At 45.8% G+C, this 18,483-nt stretch overlaps 3 protein-coding genes across 9 annotated transcripts in view; 2 read left to right on the top strand and 1 right to left on the bottom strand.

Moving 5' to 3' along the window:
- LOC105565548 (peroxisomal leader peptide-processing protease) overlaps positions 1-10,391 on the top strand; it is a 73,988-nt gene extending 63,597 nt beyond the window's left edge. For both annotated transcript variants that reach the window (XM_012018839.1, XM_012018838.1), the window contains exons 2-7: positions 5,863-6,547; positions 7,566-7,738; positions 7,812-7,924; positions 8,186-8,369; positions 9,369-9,653; positions 10,073-10,391. In XM_012018839.1, coding sequence (XP_011874229.1) covers positions 5,877-6,547; positions 7,566-7,738; positions 7,812-7,924; positions 8,186-8,369; positions 9,369-9,653; positions 10,073-10,161 — 1,515 coding nt within the window. In that variant the 5' untranslated portion in view covers positions 5,863-5,876 and the 3' untranslated portion in view covers positions 10,162-10,391. The remainder of the gene's footprint in view (positions 1-5,862; positions 6,548-7,565; positions 7,739-7,811; positions 7,925-8,185; positions 8,370-9,368; positions 9,654-10,072) is intronic.
- A 437-nt stretch (positions 10,392-10,828) lies between these two features.
- Positions 10,829-16,891, bottom strand: LOC105565544 (transmembrane protein adipocyte-associated 1 homolog). 2 transcript variants are annotated; one of them, XM_012018828.1, is made up of 8 exons: positions 16,443-16,589; positions 15,728-15,923; positions 15,358-15,653; positions 15,089-15,285; positions 14,933-14,993; positions 14,679-14,859; positions 14,467-14,596; positions 10,829-12,776 (listed from the first exon to the last, which is right to left on the bottom strand). In XM_012018828.1, exons 2-8 carry the CDS (start codon positions 15,874-15,876, stop codon positions 12,624-12,626), a joined length of 1,167 nt encoding a protein of 388 aa, XP_011874218.1. In that variant the 5' UTR covers positions 15,877-15,923; positions 16,443-16,589; the 3' UTR covers positions 10,829-12,623. The 2 variants fall into 2 exon arrangements, with proteins under 2 accessions (XP_011874218.1, XP_011874217.1); XM_012018827.1 differs by lacking the exon at positions 10,829-12,776 and having other exon boundaries at positions 13,306-14,596; positions 16,443-16,891.
- On the top strand, positions 15,904-18,482 carry LOC105565545 (ufm1-specific protease 1). Of its 5 annotated transcripts, none has more exons than XM_012018832.1 (4): positions 15,904-15,950; positions 17,567-17,727; positions 17,802-17,972; positions 18,039-18,482. In XM_012018832.1, the coding sequence occupies exons 2-4, from the start codon at positions 17,593-17,595 to the stop codon at positions 18,396-18,398; spliced, it is 666 nt and encodes a 221-aa protein (XP_011874222.1). In that variant the 5' UTR covers positions 15,904-15,950; positions 17,567-17,592; the 3' UTR covers positions 18,399-18,482. The 5 variants fall into 5 exon arrangements, with proteins under 5 accessions (XP_011874222.1, XP_011874223.1, XP_011874221.1 ...); XM_012018833.1 differs by lacking the exon at positions 15,904-15,950 and adding an exon at positions 16,733-16,802; XM_012018831.1 differs by lacking the exon at positions 15,904-15,950 and adding an exon at positions 16,916-16,984.
- The last annotated feature ends 1 nt before the right edge of the window (position 18,483 follows it).

The raw sequence follows: 18,483 nt of genomic DNA, 5'->3' as shown, positions 1-18,483 counted from the left end.
GCAAAGCGAATTTTTGTCGATCCTTCCGAATCTTCCTATTTCGAGAGTCGCGTCCTAGCGCTGGGAAGCGAGCGAGCCGCAGTCGCGGCGAGCGCTCGCCGGATCGCGAGGATCGTGTTCCGGCCAGCACGATAACGAGCTGCACGATGCACCGTACGTTCCGAGGTGCCAAGCGGTCTACCGGTGCAAGGCTCGAGCAAAAACTAGTCCAGCTTACCAGCCCCGGACACGCCCCAGCGGCTTCTCCCGCTGCAGTTTCTTCCTTTTGCCAACGCCGGCGATTTCCCATCCCGAACGAGGGCCCGATTTTTCGTTCACCACGAAAGGAAGCCAATCCCCCCCGGCGATGAGAAGAAAACCGGCGGCTTGATGCCGATGATCGTCGAGTTAGCGCGACCTACGTGCCTTCTGGACACGGTCGAACCAGGGATGGCCTTGGGCCGAACCAGCGACGACCTTGGCACGTCCGTACACTTATATAGACGTGCTTCTTTATGGCAGAGATGGGATACATCTTTTTCTGATCGCCGTCGACGGCGCGGCATTAAATGCTGATTTATCTGTGAATTTCGAAAGAGCTTTCCGGAAAGTCGCATTAACTTTTGTATACGTTTCCTATTTTATGTTATCTAATTTTACTTGATTGTTAATCGTTTTTTATTATCATACGTACTGATAAGCTTTCGATTCTTGTCGCGGTATCTTTAATTACTTGACGAAGCGCAAGCAGACCTACGAGAGCGCTTTAAAAGCACACGTGGATTTCTAAGACTCCCGCGGGGGAAAAATCGAACTCGAATGACCACCGCCGGCGGCCATCCGGCGGTCGATCCGCGCGGCCGGGGTACTTATTAATTATCGCATAAATTGCGAGCGCGCTGGAGGAGCGCAACATTGCGAGCGCAGGCCTGGGCTCTCGTGCGCCTGGGATCGTACAATTTTCCACGGCGGCGTTTCGCGAAATCCGATTATCCCCGCGATGTTTCAGTAATTGAACGTGCGCCGCGAGCGGCGTGCGACTTAAATGGCACGGAAGACCATCGTTATTCGATCTAAGTCACGAGCAGAAAATTAGATAGCGGCGCGCCGCGGCTCGCCGCAGTAGAACCGGTCAGTTATCGGACAGGCGCGGCGAGGACGTGCCCGCGCGCGGTCCTCGCTTTTTGCTCCTCGTCGCGCTTAAACATACAAAAGGATCACTCGGCTGAACGAGGAGGGAAACTCGCGGTGGGTGATGGACACGCGAACACATCTTCGCGGACGTCTCATCTACCGCGCGAAAGAGCCCGGTACCGCCACCCCAGTGAGAAATGACTCGTCGATCGATGTCGAGTCGACATCAACATCGAAACCGTCAAATTGACGTCGATTCGATATCAATTCGACATCAACGTCGAAACAGTTAAATTGATGTCGTTCGATATCAATTTGACGGTTTCGATGTTGATCCGACATTATTTCGACATCGATCGACGAGTCATACTCATTTCTCGCTGGGAGGCGGCTTGTCCCGCCGTGTATATCGGGTGATTCGCAACACCGACTCGCTTTCCCCGATTTTAGTTTATTCCCGATTCTTCGTTTTTTCATAACGAATTCTCTAAGGCCAGGTTTTTCATTTTCCGGTTAACTGTTAACCAGAGGCTAGTCGACTCTCTATCTTCTTCTGTGTTATCGTCTGAGGAGAGACAAAGAATCAATCATCATAAAAGTCAATCAGTGGATTATCTATTGGCGAATTAGGTTGCTAGAACTAGCCTTAGTGCGCACTGAGTGTATATACACTAAGGCTTGTTTACAGTCAATTCTTATATTTAAGAATCGTCTTAAATACCTCTTCTAGATTTAACTTTGTCTTATAGCGAATTTGGTTGCTTGCACTAGTGCGCACTAAGGCTTGTTTATGGTCTATTTTTATATTTAACTTTGTCTTAAATACATATTCAAAGAGTATTCAGCCGAAAAATACAGATCATTTTACTGGCTACGAAATATTTCAAGAGATATTGAAAACAATTCTTAAATATAAAAATTGACCGACAAGTTCTAGTATGCACTCGATGCGCATTAGTGCAAACAACCGAATTCACTATTTTCAGAGATAATCCACTGATCGCGCGCTTCTTTGAAAACCTCGGAGCCATCTTTCCCGTCGAATTCGTGTGTTCTGTATTTAGAGTTCGCTAATGTCGGCGATATTTCATACGGACAGGGGAATCGTGGCGAAATTAGTACGCGAACATTAATTAGGCGTTTATCTAACGTTTCTCCGTGTTATAAATGAATCGCACGTCCGTGAGTGGTGAGACTTGGCGCGTGGTCTTTTTCGAGACCTTCGAGGAGAAACGGAGGCAAAACGAAGCGATCGACCGATCGCGTCCATTAAGCTGTATCCAGTTTGTTATCGTTATTTTGTCCAGCTCGTTCAGGTTGTAGATAACACTTAACGGCTTAACTCGGTGAGAATTATCGTGGGCGTGGGACGTCGTCGGGGCTATTTCATAAATCAAATCTTGTTTTCGCTTTCCTAATTGGGAGCTACCCAATTCGGCGCTACGGATGTTGGAATAGATAACAAATATATATTATATTATAAATATATATTGTTATTATATGCACGTTGTATTATACTACATCGCTGAGCGCGACGCTCTTTCGGCGAGCTCTGATCCGGTGAACTTGACGGCGGACCTTACATCGCCTACACGTTGGCCGACGATGCAAATTTACGTTCGCGTGTATGCATCTCGTATGCGAGAGCGGTTAATACACGAGCAGCGGCGGAAGAAGAGGAAGAAACACGGGAGGGATAGTCGGCAATCTTCATTGAAGATCGGCCGGCAAGCTGGCAAGCGGTCGCACGGCCATCATTGTCGGGAGAGGGAGGAAGCAAGAAGAGGAGAAGCGCAAAAATCGATCGGGAGGAAGCACTGGCGGATTCGAAGGAGAAACCGTGAATCCTACAGTGAACGGGAGACCCGGTTTACATACAAACTTCTTCGCACGATGCCAATTTTTAGGACGATTCGCCGCGCGAAAGATCCACAATTTTGGGTGAGGTGGCCAAACTCGGATCAAAATTTCGACGAGTCGCTAATAAGTGACATTTTTAAGTAATTCACTTAAATTTTGCTCTTTTATATATTTACAACTTTACGCAATATTGTCGATATCACAAAAGGCACCGACGTGTTTTTATGTCGCTTATAGCGACTCATCGAATTGTTGATCCGCATTTGGTGTCTGATCCGAGTTTGGTCAGCTTGTCCTACCGCTCTCGCGGGAAAAGAGCGACAGTGCGAGAGAACTGAACAATTGCGTTTACGATGCGGTGTTAGAGCTTTATAGGGCGTGATAAAGATTGGTTCAGGCCTGCTTTACGGTTTCGGCCACGTTTTACCTTGACATTTTCGCTCGCGGCGTTACCTGGATAGCCTCTTAGGACCGCTATTATCACCTTGGATCGAACCTGAAAAAAGAAAACGCCTAAGCGGACGGGTCAGCCGGTGGATGGCGTGTTGACGCAGTTTTACGCGCGCGCGTTTCTTTTTCCGCAGAATCCTCTCGTTCTCATTTGGACGTCTGTAATTGTCGTGTGCGTCTCTTTAGCGCCGACTCTATCCCGCGCATGCATTATATGTCATCATCTCGTCATTGGCTCCTCAGACATCTGCGGTTCTGTCTGCCCGCGTTTATTTTTGGGCGCCCTTCCCCCTCCCCCCTCTCGTTCTTTTTTCTCGTTTTCGTGACACGTGCCGTCAAACCAGTTCTCTCGCTTGCGGTTCCGAGAAAACCGGACCTTCTAATACGTCACACGCTTACCACAAAAGTGTGACGTATTCTACGCGCTCTCGCGCGTTCGCCGTACCCGAACTTTTTTTTTTACGTTGGTTTCTTTTTTTTATCGTGCACATGCCGCGCCGTGCACGGCTCAGCTGCTGAGTCACGATTATTTTCAGCGCTTTTTTATTATCCTAAAAGAAGAAGAAGAAGAAGAAAAAGAAGACTTTCCTACGTTGTGCCCCACTTTGCTCGCGAACGACCGTGCAAAAATGCGACGGATCCTCCGCCGTTTAACGCGCCGCGCGATTCTTGACGTTGTGAGATATTTCCCTCTTAAAGCCAGATAATTCGAAATATTTCTCTGACAGTGTCCCCCGTGACTAACACGCGATACGTCTATGTAAGCTTATAAAAGTATCACTTAAGTGTCAATACGCAATATTGTGCCAGGTGCACTGAGAAAATTTTCCATCGGATAAACCATTTAAATAGTGTTTCCGATGGTTAATTTTTCCGATTACGTTTTCCGATTAAATTATGGATACATCCATGAACGTAGGAATACCCGGACGGAACATAATGCCGCGGGGGTGGCCCACAAATGGCGAGGGGAATAAAATGTCTATTGTAACGGACATGAGGTACCAAGATGGCAATACTTGACAGTGTCAGGGGTTGTAATCTATTTTGCACGCCTTGCAGAGAATAAAGCTTTCTCACTTGGGGAAAAAATGCAAAAATAAATGCAAATAACGTTTTCCGATTAAATAATGGAGACAGCCGATGAAATGCAGTTACCGATGAAATTTGATTGAAAAATCGATCACATTTTTCATCGGGTATTACAATTTAATCGGATATATCCGTTTGTTATTATGTAATTGGCCTGTCCGATTATATTTAATCGGGCATTTTTCTCAGTGTGAGAGACGGAAAATATCGTAATGGCCGAAGTAATATGATAAAATAATGCGACAATAATGACTGAATAATAAAGAAAATATCGCTAACTAATGAATCAACTAGCTATCACAGTCGTAAGTTGCGTTGCGCTACGCAGAGAGTTTCTTCAATAAGTGGCGTGTATTTTTAAAATTCCACCGCGGGACTAAGTCTCGCGAGACTAAGAATCCAGAGAGCCGGCCTTTTCCCGCAGCCGTTTGCGTTATCGTTTAGGTATGCGGCCGTAATCATACGGTATTTGCAAAGGGATTTCCTAGCTCGCGAACGACGCAGATGTACAAGTCATTCCTGACTCCGCCGCTCCTCCACTCCTGATCTCGTTCTTTTTGGTTCACCGCGCACGATGGTGACTCACGATTACGCGGCGGGTATGGCCTTTTTTTCCCCTCTTTCCTCCATCCTTTTTCCTCCCTCCACCGTCGGCCCTTTTTATCGAGCTAGCACCGCGATTTCACGGTGCCGCGCTCGCGACAATTAACCCTTTCACCGTTGAATTGCGCGACGAATGTGACAGCTGTGCTCCCTGCGAGTGTATCCCGATGTTTGATCGCTCAATATCTTTGTATTGCAAAACGCGCTCTTACTTAGGCTGTAACAGGTGCGACAGCCGTGTCCTGATCGGGTGCGCAGAAAAAGATTGGAAGTTTGTTTGTTTAACGGGATAACGAGTTCTAAAAGTCGATGATATCGGCACTAAAATTCTTTTCGCTAGACAAAGAAAGACGTAAGATTGTATATTTCATATTTAGACGTAGATACGTACATTTTATATAAGCTATCTTCTAATTCATGTTTAAGCGTGTTGCATCAATTTTGTATTTTAAAAGAAAGATTAGTAAATATTGCCTTACACATTTTTAAGGCCTGTGTCCACGATGCTAAAACTTGGTCCAAGTTGTAGTTCCGAGAAACGTGTGGTCAATCGACTTGCAGCTATTCCGTAAAAGTTGCAAGTTGGTTGGCTACACATTTCTCGAAACTAGAACTTGGGCCAAGTTCCAGCGTGGACGCGGGCCTTTAGAAAGTCTATTAAAAGTATATCACAATTACTATCTTAATTCTTTAGATACGCTCGTTTTTTTCAAAAATCGTAAAGCTGCAACTTCTTTTTTACAGCATTGTTGGGAAGGATGGCTCCAAGCGGCGCACTTTTGCTTCATTCATCGGCCGATTCATTGACGCCGCCGCAAGGGTGCTCCGGCATTTCGATCTCAAAGGATTGGATATTGACACACGGCGCCGCACTGGGCTCAATTATCGATAAATCCTACGCGATCTCGAACTTCGTCACGAGTATGGCACCGGGAGAACTCACGGTGGCGCCGGGAGAACTCGCGGGCGAGTTGAAATTTCGAATATACCGCGATCTAGGGATCGACGGCGATCAACGATCAGGCTCGCTCGAGGAACACCACGGCGTGATTGCGGCTGCATGGAGGTGCTCGCTTCTAGAGAAGACCTTCGGCGAGTTTTTCAAAACGTGGAGCTTTCCGAAATCGTCCGAGTTTCATCGATCACTGCGGTCGACTTTCCTGCTCGTCCGCGTCCACGACGAGTCAATCGCGGCAACGTCAGTCGAACAAGCCCTGTCTTGTCTGCTGAACCAAGCTGCGCGGAGTCTTATCCGCGGATCGTCCGTGGAAATTGAGTCGACGCCCTTCGGGAATCCCGTGTTCGTCGGCTCGATCGCGCGCGGCGTTATCAGTAATGTCGTCGGCGACGGGGGCTGCGTTATCATGACGGACGCGTACGCGTTTCCCGGTGGAGAGGGTGGTCCCGTTTACATCATCTCGTCGGATGGGTAATTATATAATGACTAGAACTCAATGAATTTATAAACCTCCGAAGATTACTTGACCATGTCTGGCAAATTTTTATGTTTAAACTCACAACGTTTCGACCATGTTCTGTTGACTTACCATACGGGATTACTGGCACAATCATCGCTTGCAAAGGACCACAAACCATGGTCGAAATGTTGTGAGTTTAAAAAAAAAATTGCCAGATATGGTCAAATAATCTTCTGAAGTTTTTAATTACTTCTGGCGACTTGTAAGATTTTCTCCAGTCGTCAGTGAATTTATGTGTAAACACTCTTTGCACGAAAGCGAGGGATAAACCGCTGGCCGTAGTCCGATTAAATCGTGTACACCAATGCCTACTAATGCCCAGTGGGCATTACTTTCTTATTATCTGGTTTTATCTTGTTTTATCTTTTTAGATTCTTTATAATGCCGCAGCAAGGCCAAATAACACCCACTAATGTCCAAACAATGCCTAGTAATGCCCGAAGTTTGTACACCACAATGCCCTCAGCGGTTTACCCCTCGCTCGAAAGTCTCTTGAATCTCCCATTATTCGACAGAATAACGGAGACTTAAGGGCATTGTTTCCGTCTTATTTTAAACTGAAGTTCAAATTATTAATTACACTAGTTCATTTTATTGCTCGTGAATCAAAAACTGTTTTCTGTCGTTTTAAGTACGAATGTACCAACCAAAAGATTCCTATGCATCTAGAAAATGATCTCTATCGTCATTTCATTTTACAATAAACAGTAAGTAACGAAATTTTAAGAAAAGAAGCAGCAGTATTAAAGTTAAAGAATCCAACATGTTCGCAATAACTTATAGTCTTTATTAATTCAAAGAAAACATCAAAAATGTTTCGTAAGCTATCGGTTCTGTTTGTTTCTCCATAATTTTTACATTCTTTCTTGCAAGAAGAGTCGAATAAAGATTGCTACATCGATAACACAGTCCGTGGCTCATCCATCTTATCGTATGTAAAATTGTTGAATAAGAGTATATTTTTTTTAGCAAACACAGAACCATCAGCGGAATGGTGATAGCGCCATTGAGCTGGTGTCGTGGAGAATGGGTGGACTACACTTTCGCCGCCAATCTTGCGCCATGTGTGCTCAACATTTTACAGAAGAGGAATCCTCCTCCTTCTCCAATCATAGATCGCGGGTGTCATGAAAACACAGATGGTTCGTTAATAAGCGTTATTTTCTGTTATTATCCGCACATGCAAAAATCTTTTTATTCTTTTTTTCTATGCAGCGACATTAGATAAAGGCGTCGTGCTCGTTAGATGTGGAATTAATTGGGGTACAGGCGTCCTCGTGCATAAGAACACTGGCACGTTCCTGACATGCTCGCACGTTGTCGCGGAGGTAAAACTCTTATAAAGAAATATTATTGCGGAAATGAACTGCAGAAAAACATAGTTCAGTATCTACACGAAAGTGAAAAGACAGAAAATACGAAGTACGTTTTAGCACGTAACATAAAAGTGTTGAATTTATTCTGCGCGATAAACTCGGCTTGCGGCAATGTATTATCGGACTATCAATATTATATATTGGGATTATCGGAAGCAAACTTTATGCGTGACAATATTACGACGAACAATAAGTCAAAATGAACTTTGACAGGCGCCAGAAAGGGAGATATCGATCGTAATGAGGCCGGACAAGCCCAATTCACGTGTCCGGGCAAGGCTGCTGTATAGAACGCCGGAGAATCAACCCTATGACGTTGCTGTATTAAGGGTAGACCCGCAAGAATTGGACCCCTCGTTGAGATCCATACGGTTGTCTCGGGCTCCGATTTTAAAGGGTAAGTACCTGACCTTGTCGATATCTCTTTATTTCATCGAGAGGCGTCGGAAGCCAACGCGTTACTAATTCGAACCGCTTGAAATTGTTATCATTTGAAACGACAGGTATATTGAAGCTTACTCTCGTAGCTTTCTCGGAATAGGAGGAAATTAGCGGTATATCCAGCAGCGTGCTAAGCGGTTTCCTGGCGCCTTAACGCCAGGGACATTGACCTTCTTCCATCGGGACAGAAATAGCGTATAATTGTGAAAAATTGGGTCAATTGATCATCGTTGGGGATGAAATTGATATTTGGCCTCCTTCTAACTTGGAAACCGACACATAAGTCATTCCATTTACTTGATCGACAATAAAAGTCTATTACCACACGTTCTATAAGAGCTTCATTGACGACGTTACGCGAGCAGTGACGCAGAATTTTCAAAAAAAAAATTTTACGAGCAAAGACAATTACGTTAATATTCTAATTATTGCTACCAATTGAAGCAATCATTTAAGAAAGCTAATTGTTTCGCTGGCAATCTCCCTACAGCTCCATTATTTCTGAATTATTAATTTTAAGCGCAACGTTTTTCGTTTAAAATATTACAGTGTTCACGTTTTAATTGATAAAACATAAGCGCGTATAAATCAATTAAGTCAATTGAAACAAACCATACTTACAGGCGTCACGTGTATCATAATCTACGCGTTAACTCTGCGTCATTAATTGTAAAGCGAGAGTATCTAGCACGATTACCGAGATGAAATTGATGAAACCTCAGCTAATCCAAGATCTTAAATCGTAATAAAATAAAATTTTGCACCTATTATGACACAAATTATACCGAATTGTAACGTTATCAGAATTGTCTGAAAGCTTTTCTTAACCAAAGCAATTTGGAAAATAACATTGCTCCTATAACTAGATCTTGTCGAGCCTCGGTTAAATCATGTAACTGCAACATCGCGGACACTCGGTAAATCTGATCTAACAAATGCAAATCTGTGCCCGCAGGCGAGCCGGTGGTCTCCGTAGGCTTTCCCTTCTCCTCGACCATTCGGCCGACCGTCAGCGGTGGCGTGGTCGCCAAGCCGATGGATTGCGCACTCTTGACGACCTGTTGTGTCCAGAGCGGCACCAGCGGCGGGCCTATCATCAGCCGCACGACTGGTGACATGCTGGGAATGGTCGTGTGCAACGTGCTCTCCTCGGACGGCACCGTGCTCTACCCGCGGATGAGCTTGGCGGTGCCGGCCGCCACGCTGAGCGGGCCCCTGCGGGAATACTTGCGCACTGATAGTCAGTAAACAAATCTAAATTGACCCTGACGATCTAACGACTATACAATTTGGACGGAATGGACTGTAAGCCTTCCGTGCTGCGGAGAGGGAGGCAAACGATACGAAACTCGCGCGTCAAAGCGGATTCTTTTATCTTGTCTGCAAACGCAATCTGTCGCAGATAATCTCGTACTGCTTTCTATGATAGTTGGGATCAATTAAGATTGCGAAAATACTCCTGTTTAGCTCTCCCGGACGTTTCCAACGCGGAATTACTATACGAAAATAACTGATCCCAGTGAGAAATTATTCGTCGATCGACGTCGAAATGATGTCGAATCGACATCAATTCGACGGTGTCGTTTCGACGTCGATCGACGAATCATTTCTCACTGGGATGGAAAGCATTTATCTTTCTCCCTTGTCTTTTCCTTGCAGATCCCGACGTGCTCCGAGATTTCACGTGCGACGACGCGGTAGTACGCAAGATTTGGGACTTCTACCCTTTCCTGCCATCTAAACTGTGAAAAGGAGGGCGTGAGATAAGCCTCTAGAGCACAATCGAAACCCTGGATCCGACCAATTAACTGCACGAAGGACTCTTTGCTATTTAGTCCGCGCGTTTTCGTATTGCGACTCTGTTACCGGACTGTTTGTATTGCGGAACGTTTGTCTCTGAGTCACGCTGGACCTGCCGATTTCAGGTTCGACGCGCTGCGAACAGAATCTCGTTGAATAACATACGCCATTGACCGAGTTTAATGCAAAGAGAAAGTTTTTCGTGACGTCAAGTGCGGTGATCCGCGCGCAAAGCGACACGAGTCAACGATCCCTCGATAGACACCGAAGGCTTCATCGATAAATAATATTCGCGTACATACATCGTCGCGTTTAGAATCTTCGAGAACGATGCCCGATGCTGGTGTACTTTGCGAGAGTTGCGTTTATATTAAAGAGAAAAAAAACCTGATTCCTCTTCAGACATATACGTACAGCGTAAAGCTATGTCAGAGTAATCTTGTGCGACTTGTAAAGCACCACTGTGATGCTTTGATCTTTCTGAAGACTGCGCGAACTTTATCTTACGAGGCTTATTCGGAAAAACAGCCTCACACGTATTGATCAGGCAGTATCTTTTATCATTGCCGATGAGTCGAGAGGTTACGTTTTCCAAGAAACATTACATTGAACACGTTGAATTGTCATTCATGTTTATTTTACTTTTTTTAAAATTAGGTATAGCTATATGACGCGGTCACAATATATTGCCTTATACACTGCACTCGATGTTTTACAAAAGAATCACACGGTCAGACGATCGCAGGTGATGGTTCGTGGAGAGTGCAGGGTGACGGATAGTCGGAAATGGTAAAAAGCAATTGCAATTGACAGAGAGACTCATTGTGTAACATCGTTCCACGCACACCGTTCCGTATATACAACTTCGAACGAATTTACGCTAGAAAATAAGTTACGTTATATCACTATTAATTTTGCTCCTTCCTGGATTCCCACCCTCCTCCAATCCACGTAGGAAAACGGAGGAATCTGCGTTACAACCTCGTGAACGCGTCTTCGAGAATGACGATAGCCTCTATGACGCTAATTTCGTATTCTTTGTTTTTTAATCTCTTATCTCTATCTCCTCCCCTCTTTCCCCGCGCGAAATGAACGTCCAGGTGAAAAACGCGGGCAGCGCAGGGTCGTCATAAGACCTGCCAGTTGTACGAATTTAATTACGATACGGAGATACGTAATATATTGATAAATATATATATATATTATATATATGTATATATTAAGATATATAAATAGTACGATCCTTTACACTAGAATTACAGATCATGTATATACATCATGGATGGAGTCTTCGTAATTATTGGAGCATTTGAAGAAGTTTTCTTTCCTTAAGTCTAAAAATTATCTCCGCGCGACTTTTAACTTTAATGACTCCTATTGTCCCTTAATCGATCTAATGATTTTCGATGCAAAAGTAAGAAAATAGCGAGTGTCCGGCTTGTCGCCCGCGCGTCGCTTCGCGCGCAACGAGGACTTTCGAGCGATACGACGACGTCCACTTTGGACGGAGAAACGATAAGCAAGTTTCAGAAGTTAAATCTAAGTGTTCTTTTTTTCTTTTTGTTCGTCTCACTAGGAATCCACGGCCGGCATGCCAACTTGCACTTCTCGATACAAAACAAAGAGCATTTGTCGACGGGGATGACACGTCGTGATGATGAACGCACCGTGCGTATAGGGCATTCTAAAAGTCGCATGTATTTCGCTACATTAAGTCTAAGGCATTTAAAAGTGAATTGGTTTTTTTTGTCGCTATTTTTCCACTGGATTTTACGTCTGGGTAAAAAACACGTTTTTAAAACGGATGAAGAGAGCACGGTAAACGAGTCTGCGATCGGATGTATGCGAATCCTAGAATGACCTACGTCCTGTACTTAATTTGAGATAAATGCGCAACATCGCCGAAAAGAATACATTCTATTTTTCGCGTGCAGTAAAAATTCACTTGACGTCCCAAGGTCTATTTAAGTACAAAACTAATGTGAATTGATACGCTACCCCTAATCGTCCTTCAAGAACTTGCCCTAAATAAAGCAAACTAAAGCTAGACTGGAGATTCCGAGTTTTGCGAGATTTCTTCCAGCGTTTCGCGATCACATTTTGGGCATCTGCGCCTACTATCACATGGAGACCAAAAGCATCCGTATTTTTATCCGTAAACGTATTACGCGGCCCCTGAAAATACTCGAGGGCGACTAGAATCCTTCCGTCGACTTACAATAATCATATCTCACTCCGATCCCCGAACTTCTTTTCGCACGACGCGCTCTTTTCGGAGGAAAGTAACAAATTCCTTATGTAGAGAGGATCACGAAGCTCTTTTAGCTAAGCTGCAATTTGATCGTCGAGTAACTGGTACTCGGGCTCGTTCTGTTATCTTTATAGCGCACGAATCGATATGAGCGACGGCTCATTGTTGGTAGCCATTCGGCGGATTCGGCGTTTCTTGACTGTCTATACTGTAACCGGTAATACTATCTGGACTTTGAAGAGACGCTGCATAGAGCGGGTTGATTGGCGTAGCGTTCGTGTCAAACTGGGTCGAGTCATAAACACTGTGATTCTGTAAAGAAAAAAAAAGAACATTCCGCTTTGCATTTTTCAAGGGAGGTTCCTAATCGATTCATTGATTATGACGCCCGTTTCCTCACTGCAACCATATTGAATTACGACGTCGGAAGCGCCAAGTCATGCGATCTTTTCTCTGTTAAACAAAATTGGCAGTTTTCGTCTCCGACGTCATTTCATATGAATGCTATGAGATAACAGAAGCTTCAAGGAAATTATTGTGAAGCTAATGTGACAATTACATTTCTGCGTAATATGCGAAAGCGTTTATACAGACTCGCAGAAATACATACAGATGCCGTTAAAAATCTGCGATAATCCAGCCAAAAGCACTTTGAAATAACATCGAATTACGTACTGTATGTGTGTTACAACATTGAAGCGTTTGGTGCAGAGTACATTGCGCGCGCAACAAAATATTACTTGAAAACATTTATATTCCATTCGTAAAAAGGCAGCAGAGTGATATCGTTGCCGAGGGAGAGATCGCCCGAAGTTAGTGTAAATAAATGAAACCAAGTGCATTGACTACATCAATACGTTTAATTGTACGACATTTCTAAACATGCTGAGATATTTACAGTTAGATAAAGCTCTCGAATGGTGCCTCACCATACGCGTTATATATGCATAATAGGGGGATGGGTAAGTAAACAAAATCAACGTAAAACCTAAAAGATTATCTACGATAAAATGTACAAATACAGTGTGCCGTCTGCAATGGTATACAGTTAAGCTATTTACAAAGATTCAGTTTGCGTGTAAAAATCTGAATCTGGGAAGGGTTTGGGATGTGCCTCGTTCTTTTTATGTTTCACAAATTTCGGGGATGTTATGGATAATAAATAATCGCTCAAGCCACCCGACTCTTCTTCTTTCGAATCATTCTTGCTCTTCCTGTACGTATCGGTTGTAAAGGAAGCTCTAGGCAGTAATTGTTGCGTGACGTTTGAAGTATCAGGTAAATCAGGCGACATATCGTCCGAGCAACTTTTGAAAATCTCGGTGCCGATGCGTGTCGTTAAGTGATCTGGATCTGCGCTAACGGCACCGTCCTCGATTAAATTGGTAATGCCAGTTGTCTTTAATCGTGAATCTTGGGGACCTTCCGTTTCGATTTCATGCGTCCCGCTTTCCAAGATGGACTGTAAGGTACTCTCTAACGCTGGAGCTTGAGACATCTCCGAGGGGCTATCGTGTTCCCGTGAAATGTTCTCAACCACAACCGCGTGTACTGTTGTTTCGTGCGATACACTCTCTAAGCTACCTTTCCTTGTTTGAGAAAATAGATTGATGTTGCTGTCTATTGTGTTCGGCTTGTAAAAGAAGTTACTAGCGGTATCGGTCGAGAGAAGTAAATTCGAGACGCTACTGGGACCGGCGTACATAACAGGAACGGCTTTTCGGATCGGACTGGAGAGTCTTAGGTCTGGTACGCTCTTTCGGATGGCAGCGGACTTGGTTAAGGGATAATCAGCCGAGATGCCCCTTTGCACGTTGGAATCTCTACCGAAGCTTCTAATACCGGATGTCGAGCAATATGGCTTAACTGGTGAACCGAAAGTGCTTGAGTCATTATTTTTGGGATCTTTAGCGGATGTTAGGGAATAAAGAGAAGCTCCCGGCCTGGAGGATTTTAATGCCCGGGAATCGTATAGCGGTATGTGAATAGAAGGAGTATGGACCTGATAGATGTAATCGCTGTCGGTTTTCAAGGATGAAAAACTCTGTTGGTGCGGTAACGACACAGTGTCTTCGTCCATCGCGTCGTCCACTTGCGCCTTGTAAGAGAACATTATCGAAGGTTGCGAGACCCTGAAGACAGAACAATTTCCGGAATGTATCAGCGGCGCGTGGCGGTGCTCGAGCCGCTTATTGCTAAGCGGCGGTAACTCACCCGAAGAACTCTGACAGGAATGTATGGTAGACCAAAGGGGTGAACAGGGTTAAATACACTGCTGCGGTGAAGTCTACGACGCATAGCCCATAATCCGTATAAGTTAGAAAGCCTGCGCCAATTGACTGTACTAGGTCCAACGTAGCTAGTATACCAACGTAAACGTAAAAGCTTTTCCGTGCTGCAACAGAAAGCGTAATCACGTGAGAATCGTAATTGGCAACGCAGCACCTGTAATCCCCACGGTAACTTACTGGGGAGTGCTAGGCGGTCCCGCAACCGTGTCCATGGCAGTATTAATATGAAGAGATATATCTAAAAACGACACACGTGTAAATTACATTAAATACTCGGTGACGCACATCGATCTTCTCCGGCGCGAGAGGAAGCAACCGCGCGCGTAAGCGTACCGTTGTGAAGACGACACTGCTGCAAAACCAAAACATCATACCGCCGTGACCGAATACGTAAAAGTCGCGGCTGGGAATATGGAACGTGTCGTCCGGCAGGACCAGCTCTAGCGTTCCTTGGGTGATCGTATACGCCAGCGCTATGAGGGACGTAGCGAGTAATACTCTACGAATACTGGAGCGGCTGTCCAAGTGACCTGAAAGAGCGAGACACGCGCGTTAGCGAGCGCCCGTCCGCCCGTCATCTTGTCCACGCAAACGCCACTCACCAAACGCCAGACCGAATATAACTACGCTCATCTCCGTGGACAGTAGAAAAAACCTCACAGTGACCCACAGGACCTTGTCGGCCTTGCCGCCGACCGACGCCGCCGCGTTCACCGTCATCGACACGACGCAGCGCACCACTGATATAACTACGTTACAAATGACCAGACCGTAAAACGCTAAGAATATCGGGCTACTCGTCGCGCGTAACTTGAGCCTCGCTCTGTTGAACCGCATCGCGATGAACAGGAGAAACAGGAGATTCGGCACCAGGATGATGACGTCCCAGATACGCACTCTGCGGAACAAAAGGCAGACCGTTGGATCATCAGGGTGGGACAACGAAGTTGTTCGCGCGGCGACGTCCCCTACCTGGAGTCCTTGATCTCCTTGTACAGAATGAGCTTGCAGAAGTGCTCCTCGTCGTCCATCGCCGTGCTCGCATTGGGGATCATAGTACTGCTCAGGTCATACGTGTGCAGCCAACTTTCAGATACCTCCTCCCTCTCAGCGCCGTACATTTCCTGCCTTCTCAAGCGTCGCGCCGGATCCTCCTCCTGTAGTTTCACTGTACGGGGGGCGGAGAAGCACAGAGGTAACGTCAAAACAGTGACGATCGCGGGCGCAGCTCGGCCGACGACTCGCGTAACCCGGACTCGAACACGCGCTCCGCGCACGCCGCGTTATCCCGCGAGAGCGATCCGCAGCTGACGCGCGACAGGGAGGGAGAGCCACCGCGCGCGGGGGGCAGACGCTAAAAACAGAGTCAGTGTCGCGCGGCAAACATAACCTAGAAGAAACGCTCCCGGGAGCCGTAGGCATCCCCCGGCGATTCCGGCCGCGCGGCAGCCGCGGGATCGCGATCGAGGAGCTCGCGGGGCCTCACCTGGGCGAGGGCACGCGGGTCGATGCCGCGGGGCGGGAAATCGATAGATAGCCTGGCTATTGTGTAGCTGTCAAACTGATCGCTCGACGCGACGAGGGGGGGGGGGGTAGGTGCCTCGGCCACGGGACGGTAACCCGGGGGGGGCCGTAGCCGACTTAGCTAATTAGATGAGACGACCGGGGGGCCCGTTAAACGGCTTACCGAGCACGAGGACGTCGCTCTCATTTTCTCCCTGGGAAACGGCGCGCTTCCAGCCAGCCGAGACAAACACTCGGTGCGTGACGGACGCGTACCTCGCGACTCTCCTTTCCGCCTTTCCAGTCTGCTTCGCGCGCTCTCTCTCTCTCCCTCTCTTTCTCTCTCTCTCTCTCTCTCTCTCTCTCTCTCTCTCTGCCCTTCGCTCTCGCCTGCTATTACTATCTCCCTCTAGCTTTGCTCCGGCTCTATCTCTTTCTGTCTTTTCCACGCTCGCTGTTCGCCTTCCTTTATCGGTTCCACGCTGTCAATCGGCGCTTCGCTACGATACGGGATTCCGGCGGCCAGTGCCCATTCTACCGATCGGTGTGTTTAGTGCTCAGCTCTCATCGCCGTTAATTAACCTTGGCGTTAATCCCCGATATGCGAGCCAGGCGGGAGGGATATTCACTCGCGCGCGAGCCTCCGTCTCTCCGCATCCCCGATTAAATCCCACCTCGTAGAGTCACGCGACGCCGAAGCGTAGCATCGTTCCGACGTGTTGACAGGTGACGCCACGATCCGCTCATCGTCGCGTTATTAATTGAATAAACCGCCCGCCCGCTCTCGGCCGTTTCGGCAGCGTGCCTTTGTTTCCCTGAGATCGAACGAGAAAATGGTCGCTTCGATTCGTTCGCAATCACCGCCCGTTGAATTTCCCCGTCGGCTTGACGCTCGTACAGGTTAGGTGACGGATCGGGTGACAGTAGCGTGTGAAGTTAGGCGGATGTTTACCGGCGGGAAATGCAAATCTGTTTACAGCAATTGGTTTGGAATATAAATTTTGTAATCCTCAATTATATAAACGAATGGGATTTTAATTAATTTTAACTGTGCGCCGATGAAAGCACTGTGTGCCGAAACGCGTCCGCTGATTTATATTTTAACTGTTACATCTTTGAAATTTAAAATATATATTGCTTCGTCGACCTTCGTGCTCGTTAAGATTGGCCTCATTTGTTTATTTGTTGCATAAATTGATAATACTGTGATTTATAATACAGTCTCGCTTATTAAATTCAAGTGAAAATAACTGTGTTAGCGATCAATAAGTATATTTTTATTTGTAAACGAATGTTGTGTTGGTTTAGATTTTTTTTAACGACACGTGGAAAGGATGGCCGTCGATTATTCCAGCAATTTATTGAAAAACGTTCACGAGAATTTAGCCTCGCCGGACAGTGGCGAGACGTTTTTGGTGCGAGGGCATTACGAGTACTGGCACTACGGTTGCGACGGTTTCGATGACAGGGTGATTGATTAGACAAGATAATTAAATTTTTCATGCGTCTGAAAGTATGAAAAATGAATGCAATTTACATTTAGGGCTGGGGGTGCGGGTACAGGACGCTGCAGACCATCTGTTCGTGGATCATAAATAACGACAACTTGGAAAAACTTGTTCCAAGCATTAATGAAATACAAGAGACCCTCGTCGCAACGGGAGATAAAGACGGAACGTTTGTCGGGTCGAGAGAATGGATAGGAAGTTTCGAAGTAAGGCTCAATTCTTGTAGCATATCGTATTGAGTAAGAGGAGCTAATATTTTGACTACCTTGTAGGTGTCCATTGTTGTGAATCAACTTTACGATGTTCTTAGCAAAATAATTCACGTCCCGAGCGGAAAGGGACTGGTCGACCAAGTGGATAACATTAAAAGACACTTGCTGTATTGCGGCAGTCCGATTATGATGGGTGGAGACAGGGACTGTTCTAGCAAATGTATAGTAGGATTACACGTCGGGAACGAAAATGTATATCTGTTGATCGTAGATCCGCACTTGATTGGAAAAGCGAAAAGTGCGGAACGTTTAATGAAAGATCAATGGGTGAAGTGGCAAAATTTGGATGATTTCGTCGGCAGCTCGTTTTACAATCTGTGTTTACCACTGCTCAAGTATCGCGGAGCGGTCGTCAAATAAGATTAAATATATTATAATATTTGTACGAAATAATAGTGTAACATTTTCGCGGGATAAATATTAAAAGTTAAATGCGAACCCGAAC

Source organism: Vollenhovia emeryi, unplaced genomic scaffold, assembly GCF_000949405.1.
Source record: "Vollenhovia emeryi isolate VEMERY1.0 unplaced genomic scaffold, V.emery_V1.0 DF939151.1, whole genome shotgun sequence".
NCBI classification, from domain to species: domain Eukaryota; kingdom Metazoa; phylum Arthropoda; class Insecta; order Hymenoptera; family Formicidae; genus Vollenhovia; species Vollenhovia emeryi.
The sequence above is the reverse complement of the archived record's forward strand: the minus strand, read 5'-3'. Positions and strand labels throughout refer to the sequence as shown.

Excerpts from the sequence above, each read along its gene's own strand:
- LOC105565544 (XM_012018827.1), bottom strand. The coding sequence starts at position 15,876 with ATGTACGGCGCTGAGAGGGAGGAGGTATCTGAAAGTTGGCTGCACACG. Across the intron at positions 14,860-14,932 it reads GGACCGCCTAGCACTCCCCA|CACGGAAAAGCTTTTACGTT; the intron begins GTAAGTTACCGT and ends TTTCTGTTGCAG. Across the intron at positions 14,597-14,678 it reads TTCCTGTCAGAGTTCTTCGG|GGTCTCGCAACCTTCGATAA; the intron begins GTGAGTTACCGC and ends TTCTGTCTTCAG.
- LOC105565545 (XM_012018832.1), top strand. The coding sequence starts at position 17,593 with ATGGCCGTCGATTATTCCAGCAATTTATTGAAAAACGTTCACGAGAAT. Across the intron at positions 17,728-17,801 it reads GCGACGGTTTCGATGACAGG|GGCTGGGGGTGCGGGTACAG; the intron begins GTGATTGATTAG and ends ATTTACATTTAG. Across the intron at positions 17,973-18,038 it reads AATGGATAGGAAGTTTCGAA|GTGTCCATTGTTGTGAATCA; the intron begins GTAAGGCTCAAT and ends ACTACCTTGTAG.